This window comes from Thamnophis sirtalis, unplaced genomic scaffold, assembly GCF_051295495.1.
Source record: "Thamnophis sirtalis isolate CommonGarterSnake01/CBP01778 unplaced genomic scaffold, rThaSir2_p1.2 scaffold_2, whole genome shotgun sequence".
NCBI classification, from domain to species: Eukaryota; Metazoa; Chordata; class Lepidosauria; order Squamata; family Natricidae; genus Thamnophis; species Thamnophis sirtalis.
Window position 1 is genome coordinate 143930025 of NW_028261382.1, and position 23617 is coordinate 143953641.

The 23617-nt window shown below is 38.0% G+C and overlaps 1 protein-coding gene across 7 annotated transcripts in view; it reads left to right on the plus strand.

Moving 5' to 3' along the window:
- NOL4 (nucleolar protein 4) overlaps nucleotides 1-23617 on the plus strand; it is a 167218-nt gene that overhangs the window by 130957 nt on the left and 12644 nt on the right. For all 7 annotated transcript variants that reach the window (XM_014074054.2, XM_014074057.2, XM_014074056.2 and 4 more), the window contains one exon: nucleotides 9315-9431. In XM_014074054.2, coding sequence (XP_013929529.2) covers nucleotides 9315-9431 — 117 coding nt within the window. The remainder of the gene's footprint in view (nucleotides 1-9314; nucleotides 9432-23617) is intronic.

Sequence of the window (23617 nt, forward strand, 5' to 3'; positions counted from 1 at the left end):
GTACTGTCAGGTCAGAGGTTTTTCTCCTCCTTTCATCCCCTTTTCTTTGTACAATGCACTTGAAATGCTTTGCCAAATAAAGCACACATTTATGTCTAATATAAATTTATCAAAATGGAGGAGCACCACAAGATATAAAGGAAGAAGAAACACATAAAAACAAGTTTCCTTCATCTTTTTATTATTCTAACATTTATATGACAGAATGCTTAGGTAATCTGTTTCGTAAATTAATTAATTTAGTATGCATATACTTGCCTATGCTTAATTAATGATTGTCCTTTAAGGTTGTCCTGCTTCAAAAATCATTTGGAAGAAGTGTTTGAACCTTGTGTGAGCACAATAATTCTCATTAAGGTACACAGAATTTTCTCAGGGTTCTGTGTGGCCTGAAAAAAGATGTTGCTGGTTTAATAAATTAAAACAAAGTTTTTCGTGTGACTGAAATATATGCTGTAATAAGTAGTACAGAGCTACTGTGCTTGTGCAAGATCTAAATCGTGTTGAAGCAAGCACAACCCTTTAAGGTGCTGTGATTTTTCATTTAGATAAAACATATTTTAAAGTATACTTACCAATTTATTTATGAGTTTAAATAAAACAGAGAGCCTTTTTCAATCTGTCAGATTTCTTGGAAAAAGAGATATATAAAATATAAATGAATGTTGGATAGTGGCTGTAAATGAACCATGCTTTTATTTAAATGTCTCATTGAAATTAAATACCAAAACACATTTTATATGACATAGAAGGACAAAAGAAAAGCCCTGATGAAATTATTATTGTTAGCACTTCTATCAAAAGACCAAAAATTCAAACTCCAAATTCTTCCCTTCCCTGCTTTATTCCAAATGCCATTTTTATTTCAAATGCAATTTTAAGAAATACATGAAACTTCCTTCCTTCCCTTTTCTTTCCTTCCTTCCTTCCTTCTTTCCTTCCTTCCTTCCTTCCTTCCTTCCTTCCTTCCTTCCTTCCTTCCTTCTCTCCATTTCAGAACTTCAGATGATTATGTTCAAAATAAAGGAACACATCTGCTAAAATTATTAGCTTAGGAAAAGAAATAAAACAAAATATTACTACAACCAATTGCATTTGTATCATACACATTTCATACATTGGTACAGCTTTTCACAAAAAGTAATGGCTAGTTATAAACAAAGGAAACAAGATATTAAGGGTGATGAAAAAGTATATGTTCAGTCACATGCCAAAATATTTTATTTATTTATATATATATATATATATATATATATATATATATATATATATATATATATATATATATATATATATATATATATATATATATATATATATATATATATATATATATATATATATATATATATATATATATATATATATGTTTTCGTAGATTTTCATGGGTGTAGGTATGCTGGTGTTGTATTTGGGTCTTTTCCCATGTAAGATTGAGATTGTCTTGGCAATGTTTCGGCAAGGTCTGACTCGCCATCTTCAGGCTGGGTTTTGGGTTTAAAGCCCAATATATATATTGAGATATATAGTAATTTGAAATAATGGCAAGTGCATTTAGAAAATATAATGTTGTACTTTTACTTTTATTTGGTTTAAGTTATTTAATAGAATAAAAATATTTGTGCAATTGTCTGATTTTGGTAACTTTCCTGTCTTCTTTGGACAAATTTTCTGTAACTTGTTTCATGTTCTACTAATACATGTTCTCAAAAGTGTTGCATATTCATAATTTTTGTAAGTCATACTGACTGTTATATATTCCAAGAAAATGCAGGCATTCTTACATGCAAATAAATAGGTAGATGAAGTATTGGTAATGCTCCAGCATTAACAAGAGTTAGATAGCTTGTACAATTGAAAGTATCAGGCTTTATAAATTAGAAAGCATGGAAATAGATTGAAGGAAGTTGGGATAACAGTTGACAAAGGAATGCTTATCACCTAGGCAGGGATGTCAAACTCGGGTCACCACAGTGGTGTCACGTGACATATTGGGACTTTTTCTCCCTTTGCCCTAAACCAGATGTGGGTGTGGGCGTGGTCAGCACATGACACATCCGGCCCATGGGCTGGGAGTTTGACAGCCCTGACCTAGGCTGATCTCTAAAGCTAAACAGCATCAAACCTGATTAGAACTTGGATGAAAGATATTGTTGCTCTTTGCAAGAAGTGACTACTTCCTGCTGAACAAGCAGAGTTTGTTGCAGAATCTGGAGGAAAATAAGACTGCCATTGTCTAGGGATAAAGCTCAGTGAAGAAGTGGATTAATTCAAGTTTGGAGGGGAAATTTAGGAGGAATATACACAACAGATTTTCTTTCCTAACTTGGCCTTAGGTAATTGGCTAACTTGAGAGACCAGGCAAGGAACAAAAGTAAGTCTTTCTTCTGGTGAAACTTTTCTAAATCTTTATTTTCAACTAACAAAGGTGTGTGTATGTAGGTGTGTGTGTGTGTGTACTGCAGTGGTGGGTTTCAAAAAATTTTGGAACCTCTTCTGTAGGTGTGGCCTGCTTTCCACGTGTGTGTGTGTGTGTGTGTGTGTGTGTGTGTGTGTGTGTGTGTGTCTGTCTGTCTGTCTGTCTGTCTGTCTGTCTGTCTGTCTTTGGTTATTCGGGTTTTCTCCTGCGTAAAATTGGAAGTGTCTTGGCGACGTTTCGACGAAGTCTCATTCGTCATCTTCAGGCTTGTTTGCTCGGCTTGGTGCTTCCAGGAGCAATGTGAGATCTCGGCTGTTTCTTCCTTTTAACTGCCAGTGGGGGTTTGAACTGATTGGGTGGGAGCTTGGCTGTGTTCTGATTGGGTGGAGGTGTGTTCTGATTGGTTGGGGGTTTGTGTTTCATGTAAGGATAGGAGGGGTTTAAAGTGGCTAATATTGCAGTTGCGGTCTGGCTTCTGGTCCTTGGTCGTGCCTCATTATCAGTGTGGGTTTTTGTGAATGTGGGTCTGGTGTCATTCCTCATGTTAGGGACTCATTTGTCAATAAGGGCGGGCTTCCAAACGGCTGGCAGGCGGGAGGTATCGTCCCACCTGTTCATGCTGTGTGGGCGTTTTTCTATCTCGATGGCTTCTCTGATTATTCTGTTGTTAAAATGTTCAGCCTTGGCAATAGTTCTGGTATTTTTAAAGTCAATTTTATGTCCTGCGGCTTTAAGGTGTTGGACCAGGGAAGAAGTTGGTTCCTCTTTTCTAATTACGTTCTTGTGTTCTTCAATGCGTGCACTTATTCTTCTAGTATGTATGTGTATGTGTGTGTATATATATATATATATATATATATATATATATATATATATATATGTATATATGTATATATGTATATATGTATATATGTATATATGTATATATGTATATATGTATATATGTATATGTATATGTATATGTATATGTATATGTATATGTATATGTATATGTATATGTATATGTATATGTATATGTATATGTATATGTATATGTATATGTATATGTATATGTATATGTATATGTATATGTATATGTATATGTATATGTATATGTATATGTATATGTATATGTATATGTATATATACATACATACACATACATACATACATACACATACACACACACACACGCACACACTTTATAAATGTTTCAACTTCATTTTTTTCTAGTTATCATTTTTTTCTAATCCTGCCATTCAGACAGAGTATTTGCTATGCAAGATAAACAGATATACCAATAATATTTATCCTTGTTTCTATCTTATTCTGAATCAGACTGTTTCTCTAGATTCCTTTATTGTTCACTATTTTCCCAGGAGAAAACTCAGGTGTTCTGCCCTACCTATTAGCCTTAATAGAAGAATAGAAGATTTTTACTCTTTATGAGAATAAAAATAGAAAGTGAAAAATCTGGGTTAATATTAAATATTAAGAAGACAAAGTTAATGTCAACCAACATACTTAGTGAATTTACAGTTGACAGGGAAGTAAGAATGGTAGCTGGTTTCATTTTCTTTAGCTAAATTATAAAGATTAACAATGTGCTGGAGAAATAAGGAGAAAAATAATCTAAGGCAGGAAGAGATAAGATCCTAAAGGATAAGCATATTTCTTTGACCACAAAGATCTGAATAGCTAAAGCAATAACCTTTTCAAGAGTAATTAGCTATGAAGTATAACCCTTGAAATAGAGAGCGAGAAATAAGATAACCACAAATATAGTTGCTAAGAATATCACAGGATACAAGAACAAATAAAAACTCCCTTGGGCTGACAATTAGAAATTTAAAAAGCATGTATGTGGACATTTGGTGTGAGTATAGGAAAATGACAATACTTCACACATTTGAGGGGAATAGAAGCGGAAGACTTCTATTTCCCTTAATACATTATCTGACATATGTGGATGTTATCACATAACTCATGGGAAAATCCTTGGAAGAATACAGATGAGGTTGAGGTTGAGATGGTGAACATTTGTTATGAAGTCACAAGGAGTCAAGCCTGACTAGATGTCATCTCACTAATTTAAGAAGCAGAAGGGAAGATTAATCTGTCTCAGCAGTCATGACTTGCTAGTAACATGTCTGTATTTCTGGCTGAGAATAATCTTGCGTATACAGTATTTGCAGCAGATATAAAGTAAAGGATTGGAATGAGGACTACTGACACTTTTAACCCACAAGGGCAGAAATGTGGTAATGCTTGTGTTAATTTTCTTAAAGTGAATGAAACACACTTACTATTAACAGGTTTAATTTATATTGTAGGACTCCTTTCCTAAATTTTGATAGAAGTATTTGTATGATGAGAATATGAAAAAAAACATTAACAAAATTTCATAGAAATAGAAATTTATACCCAAAGCTCTAAATAAATCTCATTTTATTTAAAAGGACTACAAGGAATATCTAGTTTTTGATTAATTGAAAACTGAGTTAAAATAATCATTTCTTCCTTTCACAATATTGTCCATTCAGTTTATGAAATATCAGCTTTGTACGAACACCTGTCTCATGAAAAAATAACCAAAATTGATTAGAAAATCCGAAATATATATCTCAAGGGCTACATGTGTTACATTGCTTAGTTTTTGCCCTGCCAAATTGTGTATGCATTTACTTTTGCATGTAGCCTTCCCCATTTCACTGTGACAGGAATAAATTGGGTCACAAGTTGGTATTATGTATATTCATGCAGCTGGTGTGTGTGTATGTGTCTTTCTAATTAGCCAGAAAGTTGTTGCATCTTTTCATTCTCTGATTACAATTTTTCTGGAAATTGGAAAATTATTGTTGCTTTACAACCATGTAGAACATAAGATAAATGCGCTAAACCTGCTATCTGGAGCTAATTTTGTCCAAAGGTTTCCCCTTTCAAAATGTTCGGCTGAGGTTGCCCTCCTTCATTTTGCTAATAATTACTTACTGATGTTTTTCTTCTTCTTAATTCATGTGCAACATGAATAAAAAAACACAGAAACTGCTATCAAATGCAATGTGCAAGGATCAAAATGATAACATCAATATATGTCAATTTGCTAAGGGAATGAGACAACATTAAAGTAAAACAATATCGGGACATCCAACAGAGTGCAGTGCTGTTCTTAGTTCATAATGAAAATGCTGTTCAAATATGCACATTATGTTCATTTGAATTCCATGTCTCTTATAATGAATATTTCAAATACATGCCACCACTATTCTCAGGATACACTTTGCAGTCTTAATTCTATAGCAGGATGTTGGTGAGTAGTTTTGATTCTGTTCAGATATTATGATTTAATAATATCTTTTTTTAGACATTTGAAATTTAACTATGTATAAATTAACAGCTCCATGTCCCACTACCAGAATTACTGAACACTTTGATACTAAAGAATAAAGTAAGTCATATATTTAGAACACATTTAAAGGATATATGTGAGAGAAACATGTGATTTAAAAGGCTGAGCTGATAGAACATAAACATATTTGCCTTCTAACCTGAAAATATACTTTATATATATTTTTATAAATGTACCTATTTTGTGTACATTCAAGTAAAAATATGGCACACATAAGGTTTCATTTTTAAACATGGTTTTATAAGTATTGGACATGGAACAATCACTGCCTTAAATGTAATTATTGTAATCTAATCTAAACCTGTGCCCTTTCTTTTACGTTTGGGAAAAATATTGTAGATATTTATTACATTTGTATAATATATATTTGTATAATGAATATTATAATTAATTAATTATAATTATAATTATTATATTATTACATTTGTGTCTCTGTGTGTTCATAAATCTCTACATTTGACTATAAGTAATATATTTACTAGTGTAAGATTTTGGATATTATTACTGGTCCGATAATATATGCAATTTTTGAAAATTTAAAGGATTTTTGATAGAATATTGTACTTCTGCAGTATTGGTAGAGAACAGAACAATGAGAGCAGGTTTTTTTTTTCTATTCTCATTGACTCTGCTTAAAATAATTGCTTCCCTGTAGCCACTTGCAATGTGCAAAGGATATCTATGACAGGTAACGTTACTTCAGGGATGTACAGTCACTGGAGGCAGGGGAGGCGGGGCCTCACCAGTCTCATGAGGAAAAGGAAAGAATTTTTAAAATAATTAAAAAGGCCAAGGTAGTTGCTGCCAGACTCCAAGTCACAGTGACTCTGAGTCTGCTTAGTGCTAACTGTAGGGGGAGGCGATAGAACTATGGGCCTCCTTTGCATAAGGAATTTTTCACCTTTTAAGAGTTAAGCAAGGGTTAAAAAGCGAAAAATTCCTTATGCAAATGAGGCACATAATTCTCTCGCCTCCTCCTGCAGAGGGCACTTTGTTTAGAGGCTTTTAAAAAACATTTAAGCAGAGTCATCCACGTTGTGACTCTAGCAGCAACTATCCTAGCCTGCCTGGCCCTGGCTAAACCAAATCTTGCATTTTTGATGCAGCTGGAAGGTATGTAGGTCAGAGGGAGGGGGCAGGGGGGAGGAATTCAAAATTATTTGTAATGTAAGTAATTGTAATTTGTTTTTATTGTGTGGGTGTGTGTGTTTTACCCGCCTCTGCTGGTGCGCAGGCTGGCACATTTAATGCGGAGTAACACGGAGCCCAGATCAGGTGCTCCGAGCAAAGGGGGAGACGCTGCTGCCACGGGCAGGGGGCGCTGGTGGAACATTGGCTCCATCCTGGCAGGCGGAGAGGGCGAGGGAGGACTGGAGGCGACGGGTGGGCGGGCGGCTGAGCCAGCCTGGGGGACGAGGGGCGGCCGAGCCTCAGCCACCCGAGCAGCCTCGCTTCGCCGCCTGCCCGCCCATCACCCCCAGTCCTCCCTCGCCCTCTCCGCCCGCCGGGATGGAGCCAATGTTCCCTCTAAGGTGCGCAGCTGCCTCAGAAAGTCTACTTAGCATGGGCGCGGGGATGGCAGCAGGAGCTTACGCGGCACAGCAGGTCTCCTAGGACCTCCTAAGTGCCGGCTGCGCCGCTCATTACCATCAGTCGCCCCGTGTTCAGCAAAGCAAGCGCAGGGAAGTCCTTTGCAGGTGGCTAAGACTGGCTGCCTACAAAGGACCTCCCCAGACTTGTTTTGATGAGTGCGGGGCGACTGACGGTAGTTTGCGCCGGCTCAAACTAGCCTCAGTCGCCCCGTGTTCAGCAAAGCAAGCCCGGGGAGGTCCTTTGTGGGTGGCCAGTCTTAGCTGCTTGCGCCCAGCACTGCGGCTGAAGTGAAGCCCCAAAGCCCCCGCTGCCACTGGAATATCTGCTGCCACCTCCTCCTCCTCCAACAGCACTGCTGGATTTGCCGCCCGACGCTGCAGCTGAGGTGAAGCTGGCAAAGGTCCACCAGCAACCCTGCCCGTGGCAGTGGCGTCTCCCCCTTCGCTCGGAGCACCTGAGCTGGGCTCTGCGTAGCCATGAGTCCGCGGGAGAGAGCGGGAGCAGGAAAAAAGGCCGCAGCGCCAGGCAGCAAATGTGGTGGTGCTGTTGGAGAAGGAGGAGGAGGCAGCAGCAGTTATTCTGGTGGCAGCGGGGGCTCGTTGGCATCTTCAGCGGCAGCTCTCCCCCCCTGTGGATAAAGCAAAGTGGAGCAGATCCATGAAGATGACATCATTGCAACATGACTGGAGGAGGAATTCTGGGAGTTGAAGTCAGCGGGGCTTTCGTACTTGCCTCATCGGCCATGAAGCTCACCACACATCACTGGCTTACTTAATACTTGAGTGGCATGTTGACTTGTCTGTAGCAAGATTGTTAGAAGGGTGAGAATGAGGCTTGTCACTTAGCAGTACTACCGACTCTCTTGATATATGTGCATGTTTATGTGTCTTACACTCAACTTATTATTTGATTCCAAATTAACCCTTGGGAGCAAAAATATTACCTATATTTTGTTTGTATAGGTATTCAATTGGGTGGTCTTTTGAAAAATGAATACATGAGTAAAATAAATTAATTAAAATAAATGAATTTCATTAATGACAAAAATAGCATTCCATTAATATTTGATTTTATAAAAATGTTAATGACTCTTATCTGAACTAGTAATTTGCAGCTTTTGAATACTTAAAGGGTTAAGACATCTACTATAGTAGGATTACAGTTTGGCATTGTAATAAAAAGTGTTACAAACACCTTTTTATTATTCTTTAAAGAAAGTTTACAACCCATTGGATAAATCTGTATACAGTTTTTATATACTTCTTCAACAAAATTAAATTGCTTAAAGATTGTGGCTGTCCCATATTTTGAAGATTTTCATTTGCAAAACTAGTTAAAGAGAAAAGCATAAGGACATAGCAGTAAAACATACATTATTGTAGTAGTATTATTATTAATATTATTAAACCTTGAGTTATATTTCAATAATACTTATTGATTACTTAACATTTGTATAACTCATTTGTTTTAAGTCCTTTGTACTCATTATCTAATTGTAATCCTTACAACAACAGTGAGTCAGCATTGTTATCCATGTATTGCACTGAATTAATAGAGTTGGGAGGGCGTGCCATTTTATTAATGGCCAGACTAAGAAATTAGGGAGTTTTGCATAAAAAATCAATATTTTAGCTATTATTTCATCAGTGTTAATGAAATGTTGTATATCACAGAAGCCTCTTCAAAATGCATTGTCTCTATAGTTATGTATGAGAGTCCACATGGAAATATGCAAAGAGAATCTAATATCTGAGGATCTGTAGATGAATTGCAGGTGTAATCTCTAATTTTCACTTTTCAGTTTTGACAGTCCTTATTTCTACTTTTTGTAATTTTAAGTAGTTGCCTATTGATTGCTTGTCCACATTATTATGAATAATCTTTTTATATTATCTCTCTCTTTCTTTTCCATAGTCAAGACCCATTCCCTCCCATCTTACTTCTGCAGTAGCTGAGAGTATCCTAGCTTCTGCCTGTGAAAGTGAAAGCAGGAATGCTGCAAAGCGCATGCGATTAGACCGACCACAGCAGGTACAGTGATGTGCATGAGAAATGGGGAACATGAGATGTGTGTTCAGATGTCAGCTGTCTGAACAAAAAAATAAAATAAACATAGAGAGGTAAAACCTGTAAAGAAATAATAGGTATTTTTTCTTATAATTTTTCTTAAAGATTCTATTGTTGAGGTTTTTCCAGTTGAAAATGATATTGTATGAAAGATATAATGTAATATAAGAACTCTCAGCTATTCATACAGTTTTCAGTAACTTTTCTAAAAACAGGGCAGGAAATGTCTTCAGTTTGTATTGGAGGAAACAGGAAAAAAGTAGGGATAGTAAGATACATAAGCTTCAATCAATATTTGATTGCCCATGTGCTCTATTGTCTACAGTTAAGGCAAATTTGTAACATGACTTGTAAGAACTTGGTGAAAATTTTAAAAATAGTTTATCATTGCACACTAAATGTCTCATTGTCAATGTTGTATTGTAAAATATCAGATATCAGTAGGTACTGTATGGCATATTAATAAAGACCACCATTGCTTCAGTGAGAACCTTTGAAGTGCCATGGACAAAGTTGTAAAAAAATGCTTTTTTATTCTATTTAAATACAAAACTATGTCATTATAATACATGTGTAACACACACACACCATTGTAAATACCACTCAGATTGGCTAACAGTAAAAGTCTAAAATCAGCTAAAAAATTATTTAACAAGAGCAAGCAAAAATAACTAAATAAAATGCTATTGTATAAACATCTTTACAGAGGAAGGTCAGTCTGTTGTTTTGAATCAGGGACTTTCAGAGTTTGTGTGCAGTCCCTGAGAAAGGTGCCTCCTATTTGTTGGCCAACATTACCATTATTGATGGAAACACAAGATAAGTCTTCTCTCTCTCTCTCTCTCTCTCTCTCTCCCTCCCTCCCTCTCTCTCTCTCTCTCTTAACCTATGGAGCTGTCTTCAGAAATGAGTTAAAATGCTTGCTGTACTGCTTGGACAATTAATGTATTTTTATTTGCTTTGGTTTTTAATGGATGTTAAAGTGAGCTAATTATTATTTTGTTTCTCTTGTCTTTAAAAATTAATAGGGAGGATCACAATACATGAATACAGGAATAACTGAATGCTTAGCATCTCAGATACAAAACATTTGGCTATTTTTAAATTTGTAAGGACAAATTTAGACTCTTCAGCGTTGTCAAGATACTCTAGATTTTGATACTGTGTTCATGTAAACAGTTAAGCTGTGAATACTTCACAAATGATTATACCAGGGGTGGGTTCCTGCCAGTTCTAACCTTTTGTATAGAAGAGGTTCCACAAATCTACTGTGCCATTTAGAACCGGTTCCAGCCTTCTCCCCCCCCCACCGCCGATCCGCACGCTTGCCCCACCCACTGCTCACTGATTGGCTGGCTCACCAATCGCCCTGCCCGCCTCTAAGAGTCCTATCTAAATCTTAAAGTCTTAAAACTGTCAAGTTTGAACATTCCTGGGTTTTTTTCCCCTAAAGGGTTAGGGGTGCAAGGGTCTTGTAACTTGACAGCTTTAAGACTTGCACACTTCAATGCCTGAGTTCCTGAGCCAACATGACTGGAGGAGGAATTCTGGGAGTTGAAGTCCACAAGTCTTAAAGCTGTCAGGTTTGAACACCCCTGGGTTTTTTTTTCTAAAAGGTTAGCGGTGCAATGGTCTTGTAACTTGACAGCTTTAAGACTTACGTGCTTCAAATGCCAGAATTTCTGAGCCAACATTTTGGTTGCTAAGCAAGAGTGTTGTTAAGTGAGTTTCACCACATTTTACAAGTTGGCCACGCCCACTCAATCACATGGCTGGCAAGCTACTCCCACTCAGTCACATGGCCGGCAAGTCACTCCCACCTGGTCACATGGCCGGCAAGCCACTCCCACAAAGCAAGCCACACCTACAGAAGAGGTTCTAAAAAATTTTGAAACCCACCACTGGATTATACCCAGTGCTTCAGAACTCACATAAAATACAGCTCTTCTTTCCTATTCTTTTAGAAAGTATAATCTTTGTCTGTTCTGTGCTGACATTGTACTTTAAGAAATCTCATTAAGGTTAAGACTTTCTAACAAAATGCCAGCTAGTAAAATAATATGTGCTTCATTTTACTCTCTATCTGCTATCTCTGATACAATGAAGAAAAAAATGAATGTATTTATTATTACATATATATGAGTAAATAAAGCAGTGCATTAATGTCACCCAAAACTTGAAACAAAGCTGTACTAATATATACTTGCATGTACATCTTTAGCGTAACCACACCTGACAGCAACCCAAAAGCATTTTCCACCTAAGATGGCATAACTAATCACTGCTTCACTTCTCGGTACTCATCTCCATAATGACTAGATTGTCTCTATGGTACAGCAATCTGTCCAAACAATGACCACAGTAACTTGTTCTGACAAAGGAGCCCTCCAAGCAAGGCGTTTGCGCCAGTTAGCTATTTCTAAGAGTCAGGCTGACCATTCTTTTGTCATAGCTCTTCAGATTGGTAGTGACTGCTATTCCAAAGTAGCTCTGGGAAGTGTTCAAAACAAAAACAATGCTTGTCTGCAACTCTGGAGCAGGGGTGGAATTCTATCTGTTCAGACCGATTTGGATGAACCGGTAGCTCCGACTATCAGCTGGGAGCAAACTGGTTCGCTCCAACTTTCAGCTGGACCTGCTCGCCCCTGCGCTATACTCACCTATATTCCCTTTTCTGAAGCCCAGCTGACAGGTGTGGCAGAATAGATTGCCACACCTCAGCCTGTTTTCCTCCCCAGCAGTAATGTGGAAGGTGGAAATGAGCCGAGGTGTTGCAGTAGTTAGAGTGCAGCACTGCAGCCTACTTCAGCTGACTGTTAGCTGCAGTTCGGCGGTTCAAATCTCACCGGCTCAGGGTTGACTCAGCCTTTCATCCTTCCGAGGTGGGTAAAATGAGGACCCGGATTGTTGTTGGGGGCGATATGCTGACTCTGTAAACCGCTTAGAGAGGGCTGAAAGCCCTATGAAGCGGTATATAAGTCTAACTGCTATTGCTATTGCTAAGGTGATTTCTCTGTAAACTGCGCACGTGCACTCAGCAAATTGGTTGTTAAACCAGTAGGATCCCACCCCTGCTCTGGAGGGCCTTGATATGTTTCCATTCCTAATTTGCTGTTTGAGGCAGAATTTATTAGGATTTTGAAAGGAATAGTCCTGCTTGGAAAGCTGCTCGTAATAAAGCCAGCCCACTTTGAAAAGGATACATTAAAACTGGGAAAGGGCATAAAATGGCAAAGGAAATTGTCAACCATCTGGAATAATTTTATTTGAGGAAATCTACTAGCTATGGTCATTGTCAGTGACGTGTAAGGTGAGAGGCAATATGCAGGTAAATAATATTTGTATCACAAACATTCCAAATAACATTCGGCTTCCTGTAGACATATGGTTGGCCAGTTTGGGAGTAGAATATTGAACTGAAGAGTTTTTTATTTGATCCAGTGGGATAACTTTCACATTCTTGAAGACACACTTATATTTTTGTTAGGGGGAAAAGTACGCCATATATTCTTGTAAAGTAAATATTGGATGCTCTCCCTACTGGAACTTTATTTTATATAAGTTGAAGCAAAATGAGCTCCTCTATTTAATTAGCACATGATCTTGGAGGGTTATGCATTTTTATTCAGATAAAGTTCCCCGAACACTTAATGTTAATGGAATTTAATGAACCAAATCAACAGCCAAACAGCATCTAGTCCCTGTTTAGAAATAAAATTTTCCATCTCTACTGATCACATCAACTCTGTAACCTTATTGAAATTGAAAGAAATTCTTGGCCACTCTGATATGCCAAAACACTCAGCTGTAATTTGAGCTTTTAAGTTTATTGCTCATAAAATTTAAACTGGGTCAAGCCCAGAAGAATTAAACCTAATAGAAAACACAACATTATGTCAAAATGGTTCTTTACTAGATTACATGCAAAAAACAGCATTGTCCAATCAGACCATGGAAAATAAAGAAAATGCCCTCAACCCTCATTTGCACAGCTGGTCACATTCAGAAACTAATGGACATGGATAAGGTTGTGCATTTCTATTTACATCAAAAGTTGCACCTCTTTAGTTCTTGGATCAAAATGAATGTTTTGCAAATTGGCCAAAAGCTTGTGGCTGTTCAATATTTGTATTAACATTTTTGCTGCAAGATTCCTGATGGCTTGAGTTGCAATTTATATCACACATACAGATACACAGAATACTTGGGTGTAGGTAATATTTCATAACAAGCTTCATTTGTCTAATAACTGTAGAAAATAGATCCCTGGATTATACAGTACTGATAGTACTTGACTTACAATCACAACTGAGTCCAAAACTTCTGTTGCTAAGTGACACATTTCTTAAGTGAGTTTTGTCCCACTCTTCAACCTTCCTTGCCAAATTTGTTAAGTGAATGAGCGTTGGCTTACCTGAATGCTCATTCTCTAGGCGCTGCGGGAGTGTCCAAGCATGGGTTAACTTCAGCTTGCTGCCCAAGGACTGAATTTAAATCTTTACTGTAGCCAAGCCTCCAGCTCCCTTTGGCGGTCAGTTTGAAAAACGATGGTGTGGAGTCCAGAAAGATGTCATAAGAAGGTAAACTATGTCATCAGGAGAGGTGACTCGGCTCTGCCAGATTACCCCAGAGTGGAGTTGGACACCATTCAGGTAAGCCAACGGTCATTCTCCTAGGCGCTGCTTGTCCAAGCATGGGACATACCCAAGCTATATAGTCCCAGGGTGGGAAGCAGAGGAATTTCGTTGGTCTGGAGCCACCAAGACCTGCTGCAGGACTCTCCTCCCAAAGGAGGCCTCCGCAGCTGCAAAGGAATCCAATTTGTAGTTATGAATAAACGAGGACGGCAAAGTCCAAGTAGCTGCCCTGCATATTTCCTCGATGGGCGCCTACATTGCCCATGCAGCAGTGGTCGTGGCACTTCTCATGGAATGGGCAGTGATGTGAGGAGGAACTGTCCGGGCCTGATGTTCGTAGGCCAGCTTTATGCAGGCGCGCAGCAAACGTCCATTAGTCGAGGAGGAAACCTTCCTGCCCATCAAAGCAGGCTGGAAGGAAACAAAGAAGGATTCAGACTTGCGGAAGGAGGTGTCCTTTTCCTGGATATACGTATAGCAGTGGTGGGTTTCAAAAATTTTTGCAACCTCTTCTGTAGGTGTGGCTTGCTTTCCGGGTCCACTGGTGGAACCTCTTCTAACCGGTTCAGTAGATTTGATGAACCGGTTCTACCAAATAGGTGCGAACTGGTAGGAACCCACCTCTGGCATATAGCCCATCTTATGTCCAGCGTGTGCCAAACTCGTTCCCTAGGATGCCTGGGATGCGGGCAAAAATCCAGGAGAATCACCTCCTGTGACCTGTGAAACAAGGTGTTAACTTTTGGGAGGAAGGAAGGGTCAAGACGAAGAATGCACAACACAGAGGTCCTCCCTGACTGATAGGGCCGCCAATTCAGAGATTCTGCGAGTTGAAGTGATTGCAATTAGAAAGGCAGTCTTAACTGACAAGTGGCATAAGGTGATGGAATGAAGTGGTTCAAATGGAGTAGAGGTCATTGTCTTCAGAACAACTGCCAGGTCCCAAGTCGGGTACCGGTGGACTGTCGGGGGACGTAAGTTGGTAGCTCCCTTCAGGAAGCTGCGAACCCTTGGGTGTCTGCTGAGTGGTGTAGAGTCGTCTCTGGACAAGATGGTGGCCAAGGCGGCCGTCTGCCTCTGAAGGGTGTTAGGGGCAAGACCTTTGTCCAATCCGTCCTGAAGGAAGTCAAGAATTTGTGGAATAGTTCCTGCAGTGGTGATAATTTGATGCGATAGGCACCAGGATGAAAAGGCAGACCAGGTCGCGTCATAGATACGCACCGTGGAGGGACGTTTGGATGCCTGGATGGTGTGGATGACCTTGTCCAAGAAATTGTCTTGCCTCAGGAGGTCCCCCTCAAGTGACAGACGGTCACCTGGAGCCATTGAGGGTCCGGGTGCTGAATGGCCCCCTGGCTGAGGGAGATCTGCTCCTGAGGAATGCGCCAGCATTTGGTCACTGACAGTTCGACAAGGTCGGCGAACCAGAATCGTCTTGGCCAATGGGGTGCGACCAACAGCACCTTGGCACCTTCCAGTAGGATCTTCTTGATCACCTGGGAAATGAGGTTGAGAGACGGGAAGGCGTAAAGGAGATCTGGAGGCCAGTGGCATTGAAGGGCGTCCGCCCTTTCCACTCCGAGGCTCTGGAATCGCGAAAAGAACCGTGGAAGCTGCATGTTTGACCAACTGGCAAACAGATCTAATACTGGAAGGTTGGTGAAAAAGAGACGGATGAAGTCATCATTCTGAGTTGCTGATCGGCGATCTGCTCAGCCAGTCTGCGGTTATGTTCTCCTCCCCTGAGATGTGATCCACCTTCAGTGACCCGAGGTGGCGTTTGGCCCAATGCCCAAGAGCCTCTGCCTCCAACATCGGGGCCTTCGATCGAGTGCCGCCCTGATGGTTTATGTACACCTTGGTGGCAATGTTGTCCACCAGTATTAGTACGTGTGAGCCCTTGACATGCTGGCAGAAGTGGCAAAGTGCCTGCCTGGCCGCCCTGAGCTCCAGCCAATTTATATTGTGGGCGAGCTCCACTGGTGATCATCTGCCCTGTGCGACGTGAGTCCGAAAATGAGCACCCAGCCTTTATGACCAGGTGCTCTGAATCTTCCCACTTTTATCAATATTCATTTCTTTTGTATAATCCTTTATCTTTTTCCATTAATTTATTTAAACTTACATATCATTACTAAGCAGCCTTTTATTTCTGTCTTCATCTAATTACTATTTTTTTATTCCCAGACAATATCTCATGAATTCCCCTTCCCCAATGATTAACATTTTACATTCCTAACATTGTTTAAATTACAGTCAAAATTAATAGTATTTATTTAATTATCTACTTTCACATTTCCATCTACTGATCCAGTTAATTTTATAAATATGTATTAATATTTACCCTATAATTATACCTCTCTTCTATTAATCTTTTCCTCCTTATCCATCATCTCTTGCTGTTTTAGGGATCCAATTTTTCCCCTTCGTTTATACTTTCTGGACAAAGTGTGGACCAGGTCACATCTTATACTTCATATTTATAATCATAGTTCAATATAGTCTAATCTTCCCACTTTTATCAATATTTTTCTCTTTTATATAATCCTTTATCTTTTTCCATTAATTCATTTACGCTTACATATCATTACTAAACACCCTTTTCTTTTTGTCTTCAACTAATTACTATTAATTCATCTTTACAAATTAATCATTTTAGCCATAGCTTTGCTATTCCAACTTCCGCAGTATTACTCTCTTTACATAGTTCTTTATCATTCCTGTATTGTACAGGAACTGTACAGCCTGTATTTCACATTTTTACAGTTTTCCAGTTATTTACCCCATTTTTTATTCCCAGAAAATATCTCACAAATTCCCCTTCCCCAATCCTAATATTTTAAATTTCCAACATTGTTTAAATTACATTCAAAATTAATAGTATTTATTTAATGATCTACTTTCATACTCCCATCTACTGATACAATACAATACAATGCAATAGCAGAGTTGGAAGGGACCTTGGAGTCTTCTAGTCCAACTCCCTGCCTAGGCAGGAAACCCTATACCGTTTCAGACAAAGGGCTATCCAACATCTTCTTAAAGACTTCCAGTGTTGGGGCATTCACAACTTCTGGAGGCAAGCTGTTCCACTGATTAATTGTTCTAACTGTCAAGAAATTTCTCCTCAGTTCTAAGTTGTTTCTCTCCTTGATTAGTTTCCACCCATTGCTTCTTGTTCTACCCTCAGGTGCCTTGGAGAATAGTTTGACTCCCTCTTCTTTGTGGCAACCCCTGAGTTATTGGAACACTGCTATCATGTCTCCCCTAGTCCTTCTTTCTCTTAAACTAGACATACCCAGTTCCTGCAACAGTTCTTCATATATTTTAGTCTCCAGTCCCCTAATCATCTTTGTTGCTCTTCTATGCACTCTTTCCAGAGTCTCCACCTCTTTTCTACATCGTGGCGACCAGAAATGAATGCAGTATTCCAAGTGTGGCCTTACCAAGGCATTATAAAGTGGTATTAACACTTCACGTGATCTTGATTCTATCCCTCTGTTTATGTAGCCTAGAACTGTGTTGGATTTTTTGGCAGCTGCTGCACACTGCTGGCTCATATTTAAATGGTTGTCCACTAGGACTCCAAAATCCCTCTCACAGTTACTACTATTGAGCAAGGTACCACCTATACTGTACCTGTGCATTTTGTTTTTGTTGCCTAAATGTAGAACCTTACTCTTTTCACCATTGAATTTCATTTTATTTGATAGTGCCCAATGTTCAAGTTTGTCAAGATGCTTCTGTATCTTGAGCCTATCTTCTGGAGTGTTGGCTATTCCTGCCAGCTTGGTGTCATCTGCAAATTTGATGAGTTCCCCATTTATTCCCTCATCCAAATCATTGATGAAGATGTTGAAGAGTACTGGGCCTAAAACAGGGCCTTGGGGTACTCCACTGCATACTTCCCTCCATGTAGATGAAGTTCCATTGAAGACTACACATTGAGTGCGGTTGATCAGCCAGTTACGAATCCATCTGGTGGTGATGCTGTCTAACCCACATCCTTCTACTTTATCTAGTAGTAGGTTATGGTCTACCTTATCAAATGCCTTACTGAAGTCCAAGTAAACTATATCAATGGCATACCTCTGGTCCACTAATTTTGTCACATCATCAAAGAATGTAATAAGATTAGTCCGGCATGATCTGTTTTTGACAAACCCATGTTGGCTTTTGGCTATTACTTTGTTTGCTGGAAGGAGGAACCAACGTCGCGACAATACAACATGCGGTCTCGACAGTCCGAGACTGCCGTTGACACTTTTGCCACTGGACAGTCTAGTTGGACCTAAAGCATCCCGTAGAGATGGTGAACAGGAAGACAAAGCCTTGCTGGTCTCAGGGACATCTCAAAGTCCCTGATTGACCCAACGGAAGCGCTTCAAGCCAGCGGCAAACAGGCAGCCCTAGGCTGAAGAAGTCGGAGACGGCTCCGGAAGGAAGGAAGTGAAAGTGAGTCCATCTGGTGAGGTTTTTTTTTTCTATTCTGAGAAAGATTGCCCAAATAAACTTTTTAAAAAGATAAATTAGTCCTTTAAGTAAAAGAATAAAGTGGCGAATTTAATTTTTATTGGACTGCCTTGGAAAGTTTTTGTTTTTTTCTTTGTAATAATATTTTTTTGATTGAAGTGACCATAATGTTTCCTGTTTCTCCTCTTAAAGTGAACGGATTGATTTTTTCCCCCCTCTATTCTTTGTCACCTTATTTTTTGGCTTGAACTAAAACCTTCTTTTTTATTTTAACAATTCTTTCTACCATTTGTTTTTAAATTCCATTAAAGACAATTAAAGACCTTTGTTTTCCATAAGCTTGAGACAAGTATGAAAAAGTGGAATCTGCCACTCGGAAATCAGAGTCGTGAGTTGTTGTTTTTTTGAAACAATGCATCTTTTGTTCTTTCTTCTTTGATCTCACTGACTTTGTAACTGAAGGGTTTGCAACTTGTTTACAAAATCTGATAAAGAGCCAAGGACACGAATTGTTTTCACATGTGCTTTTGGAAAATATTTTGACAAGGGAAGGAAAAGGAAAGAAAAAGATAGAACCCTTCTTCTTTGAAGAGTACAAAAGAACTTGTGCTTAAGTCAACTTAATATATAATTAATACACACACACACACACACACACACACACACACACACACACATATACACAAAAGAGGCTTGGAAGGCTAGAGTGGCAGTGGCTATCACATTCCTTTTTTCTTTTTCTCTCCTCCTTTTTTTGGAAAAATGGATCAATATGCAGATGAGAAAACCTTAAAATTTCAAAATATCCTGGCTGGAATTCAAAATATATTGGAAGGATTGGGGAGATTTGAGAATAAGTTGGATAGACTATTGTTTCTCACAGCAAAAGATGATGGATTTGGAGCCCCCAAAATTAAAGAAGAGAATGAAAATATAGAAGATAAAGACAAGACAATAGATGAACTTATTAATGGAGCAAACATGGGTGAAAGTGGAAAGAAGGGAAGATGGAAAAGTGAATTTGACAATTTGGAGCTTTATCCCAGATTTCAAGATACAGGAGAAAAAAAAGGATGATAATGATGGAGTTAAGAAGAGAAGCCTTTTCAGAAATAAGTCTGACAACCAAAGACAAGCTAATTTCCATTTTAATTATTTTTTGATCTGCCCTTTATCCTGCTCTCTTGAAGTCTTATTTCTCTTTTTTTATATGTGTTGCACTTTCTCTTTTGTATCCCTTCTATCTTTTTCTGTTGTGTTTTTTGCATCCCCTGTGCCAAAACTTTCAATTGTCTCTGCAGAATATGTCCTTTTTGTTTTTTAACTGCTGCTTTTTGGGGGACGGCTTTCCCCATTTCCTCTCTACTCTTTCTACCTTTCTATAAATTTCTATAGTATTGTCTAATTGATTCTTCTTCTTCTTCTTCTTCTTCTTCTTCTTCTTCTTCTTCTTCTTCTTCTTCTTCTTCTTCTTCTTCTTCTCTTTTAGTTTCTTGCATTTCATTTAAATTCCCCCTTTCAGATTCTTCTAAACAAACAGAAAGTTTGTGATTAAACAAACTTTCTGTTTATTTATTAGCTATCAAAGATTCATGTACTACTTTTAACATCAAAAATATTTCTTCATATATCTTAAACTCCCATTTTCTAACATTTAAAAAATCTTTTTAAACCTCCCCAATTATCTCTCTTCACAGTTGATTCAAATTTAAAGTCTATTTAATTTCCTTGTTTTTCTTCTTTTCTTCAATTATTTCTCCTCTTTTCAAAAGTAGGGTGCTCTACTGAGTTAATATAATCCAATTATAATCCAGTTCTAGGAACAGACAAATCTAGTTATCAATTAGCTTTCTTCAAAGAGAGCAAACAAAAAGGAGAAGAAAAAAACAGTCCAAATTATCTACTTCTGTATAGCCAAGGTCAGATTTTCCAACTGCTACTTCTCTTATTTTGTCTATTTTAATTGTTTGCCAATCCTGTTGAACTTTGTGGGGTTTTTTGCTCCAGTAGATGGCACTCTGAATTTCTATTTCATATAAGGTAGTCTAACAAATACAGCTGATTTTCAAAATATCCAGGGAGTTTAAAATACACATTAAAAATGCTATTTTCTCCTGAAAATCTGTTTTTATAATGCTTTAGCTTTACCCACCTTCCCAAGTACTTCTTGGACTTTTTATTTTATAATCTCAAATTCTTTCTTTTCTTTTTTCTCCCAAGTGCCTAATAGCCGCTGTTCCAAGCTCCGGAATAACTTTAAAAACACCAATTACCAATTTCCAAAAATTTTTATTAAGTGAGAGTTGGCAGTTATCTCACCCAGTTCCAACTCTCTGTCCAAATACTGCTCCAGCTCAATTCTTCAATTCGGTTGCCCCAGCTTCGAGAGGACCATTGGAAAATGGCTACTGCCCCTGTTGCCAATCGGGAGAGCTGCTTCTGTCCTGGCGAGGAAATTGCCAATTCCTCATTGTCCACAAAATGCCTCTCCTTTCTTCACTGTCCCTTCAAGATGGCTATGGCCTGCAGAGGGTAACAGCTGAATTTCGCGGGGTTCATCAGAGCTTCGCTATTTTCCAGTCCGTTTCTGCCATGACATCCACCGGAAGTCCCAGTGGCATTGTAATTTTGAATGATCACTAAATGAGCTGTTGTAAGTCAAGGAATTCCTGTATAAGTATTCCAATAATCGGTAATGATAAAATATTTTTCCAAAGAGAAAATTCCTGATATATGATGTAAATATAAATTTCTGATATAAATTTCAGAAATGCACAAAAGATTACAATTACCTCATGTACTACCTATATCTATTGCATTTATGTATCATAATAATTTTCAATAATCTCAGTAACAACAAATTTATATGCAACTGTAATTGCTGCTATGAAGTTTTTATCATGGTACTACGATCTTGACTGTAATTCTATTATAGACTGAGTGGACAGTATAGTCCTAGACTGGTTCTATTTTTCCTGAGCAGCTAATGTCCCACATGAGAAGAACCCGTATTATTTATTCCTCATGAAATATTTAATCAAATAATGATTAAAGGTTAAAGATGGGCTGTACCGTGATACCACTAGAAGACATCGCTAGGGCTCGCTGCCTTAGAAGAGTGAGGAAAATCCTCAGGGATGACTAACACCCTGGTCAGCCCTTCTTTAGTCTCCTCCCATCTGAAAGGAGATATAGAAGCATAGGTAGCTGCACAAACATACTGAAGAACGGTTTTTATCTCTGGGCTGTCAGACTCCTGAATGAAAAATAACTCTACAATAACATAGTACGATTGACTTGCAGGGTCAGCGTGACATGCAATAAATTCACATGATGCAATAGGACTGGGTGTTTGTTAGTAGGATTCACTGGGCTAAGGATTTTTTGTCTTTCACTGTGAGTTGTATTGTGTTGGGTGGGGTGCAAGAAGGAAGAATCATTGTACACATGTTGTACTCTGACAAAGGTTTGAATTGAATTCGTCCTAGAATCATTTGCACTACAATTTGAATATTAATCCTTAACTTTGCACCTACTTTTAAAGGAAGTTATGCCTACTTCCTAAATTGTAATTATATAACATAGGAGTTGACTTTTCACAACAGCCAATTATTCTCTATTTTGTTTTTCTTATCAACTGTTGTTAAGTCTAGGGTGCTTTATGGCTGGTGTTTGTCTTTTTGAATTCTAAAGTCCCAGAGCACTTTAGTTTCTTTAGTATTAATATTTTGTGTCCATAATCTATGGTTAGATTCACAGATTAAGGCTGTGAGAAATTTTAGAATTCAAATCCTAATCAAGGAGATAATAATTATTAAGGCAGGGGCTTAGAAAAGAAACAATTCCAAGCAGGACACGGTCTTTTTTTTTTTAATTTAGAGAATTCTTGTCCGATAAATTCAATACTTTCAGTTATTAAAGAAGTCCTTTAGGTGTTACTCCAACATGGTTGGTATATCAAACATGTTATGAACAAGATGCCTGTCTGTTTGGATCTTACAGTCCCATAAGATCTTAACCTGTTCATGTTCCAAAAGCTTCTCAACTTGATAATCCCAGTAGTTTCCACTGCATTCAAATCCAAACCTCTGGCAAAATTTCCAATGAATAATCCTGACAACTCAGAAATGACCCTGCTTGCAATTATGAAATTTTGCTGCAGCAAAAAATCTATTATTGTTGGTTCGTTGCAGTCAGCCAGCTATTTTGAATGGATTTAGCATTTTTGTCCATCTATAGAATCCTTCCCAAGGACATGGGAAAAACATACGTTATTGTTGGATGATATTAAAGGTATTGTTGCAAGATGTAAGCTGTTTCAAGCTGCCCTTTGTTATTGACAGATGGTAATTTTGTCATTTTACTGATAATTTATTTTTTCACAATTATTTTGTCAAATGTTTATTATTATCTTCCTAATTGTATTAATTGAAATAATTTAGATTTAGATCATTGATATAGCATTAATTTTGAATGGTGTATAGTATGAGTGGCAACCTTTGTCATTTGCCATACTGGGTTGTTGAGAGTTCAGCAATGTATGGAATAAGAAGTCCCAAATCTAGATTTTTGCATTCCATGCACCAGAAAGCTGAATAAGAATCATCTTAATGATACTTTCTGAAATGTAAGTAGGGTTATCTATCATATCAGACATGCCTCTTGGTTCAGGTAGAAAATGAGACTGTCAATGAGTTAAATGCAATGCTTCATGATGCTTCTTTCTTCCATGTTTCTCTTCTATGATTCCATTATACAATTCATCATGGCATCATGATAGCAAGCCAAATAAATAAATACCAATATTATTGCCTCTTAGTTTTATCTGTAGTTTCACTTTAAACTTCCATGCTCTGAGGTATCCTTCATAGAAAAAAGGTCCATAAAATTGGTCATACATTTGTAGAGCTTCCTTTGTTTTATTTCTGGCAAGATTATAATCTTGCTGTGGTTGTATTACATCTTTTTTATTTTTTATTTGAAAATAATTCATAAAAATTCCATTAAGCCACAGTATAATGTCTTAATCTTTTTATGAAA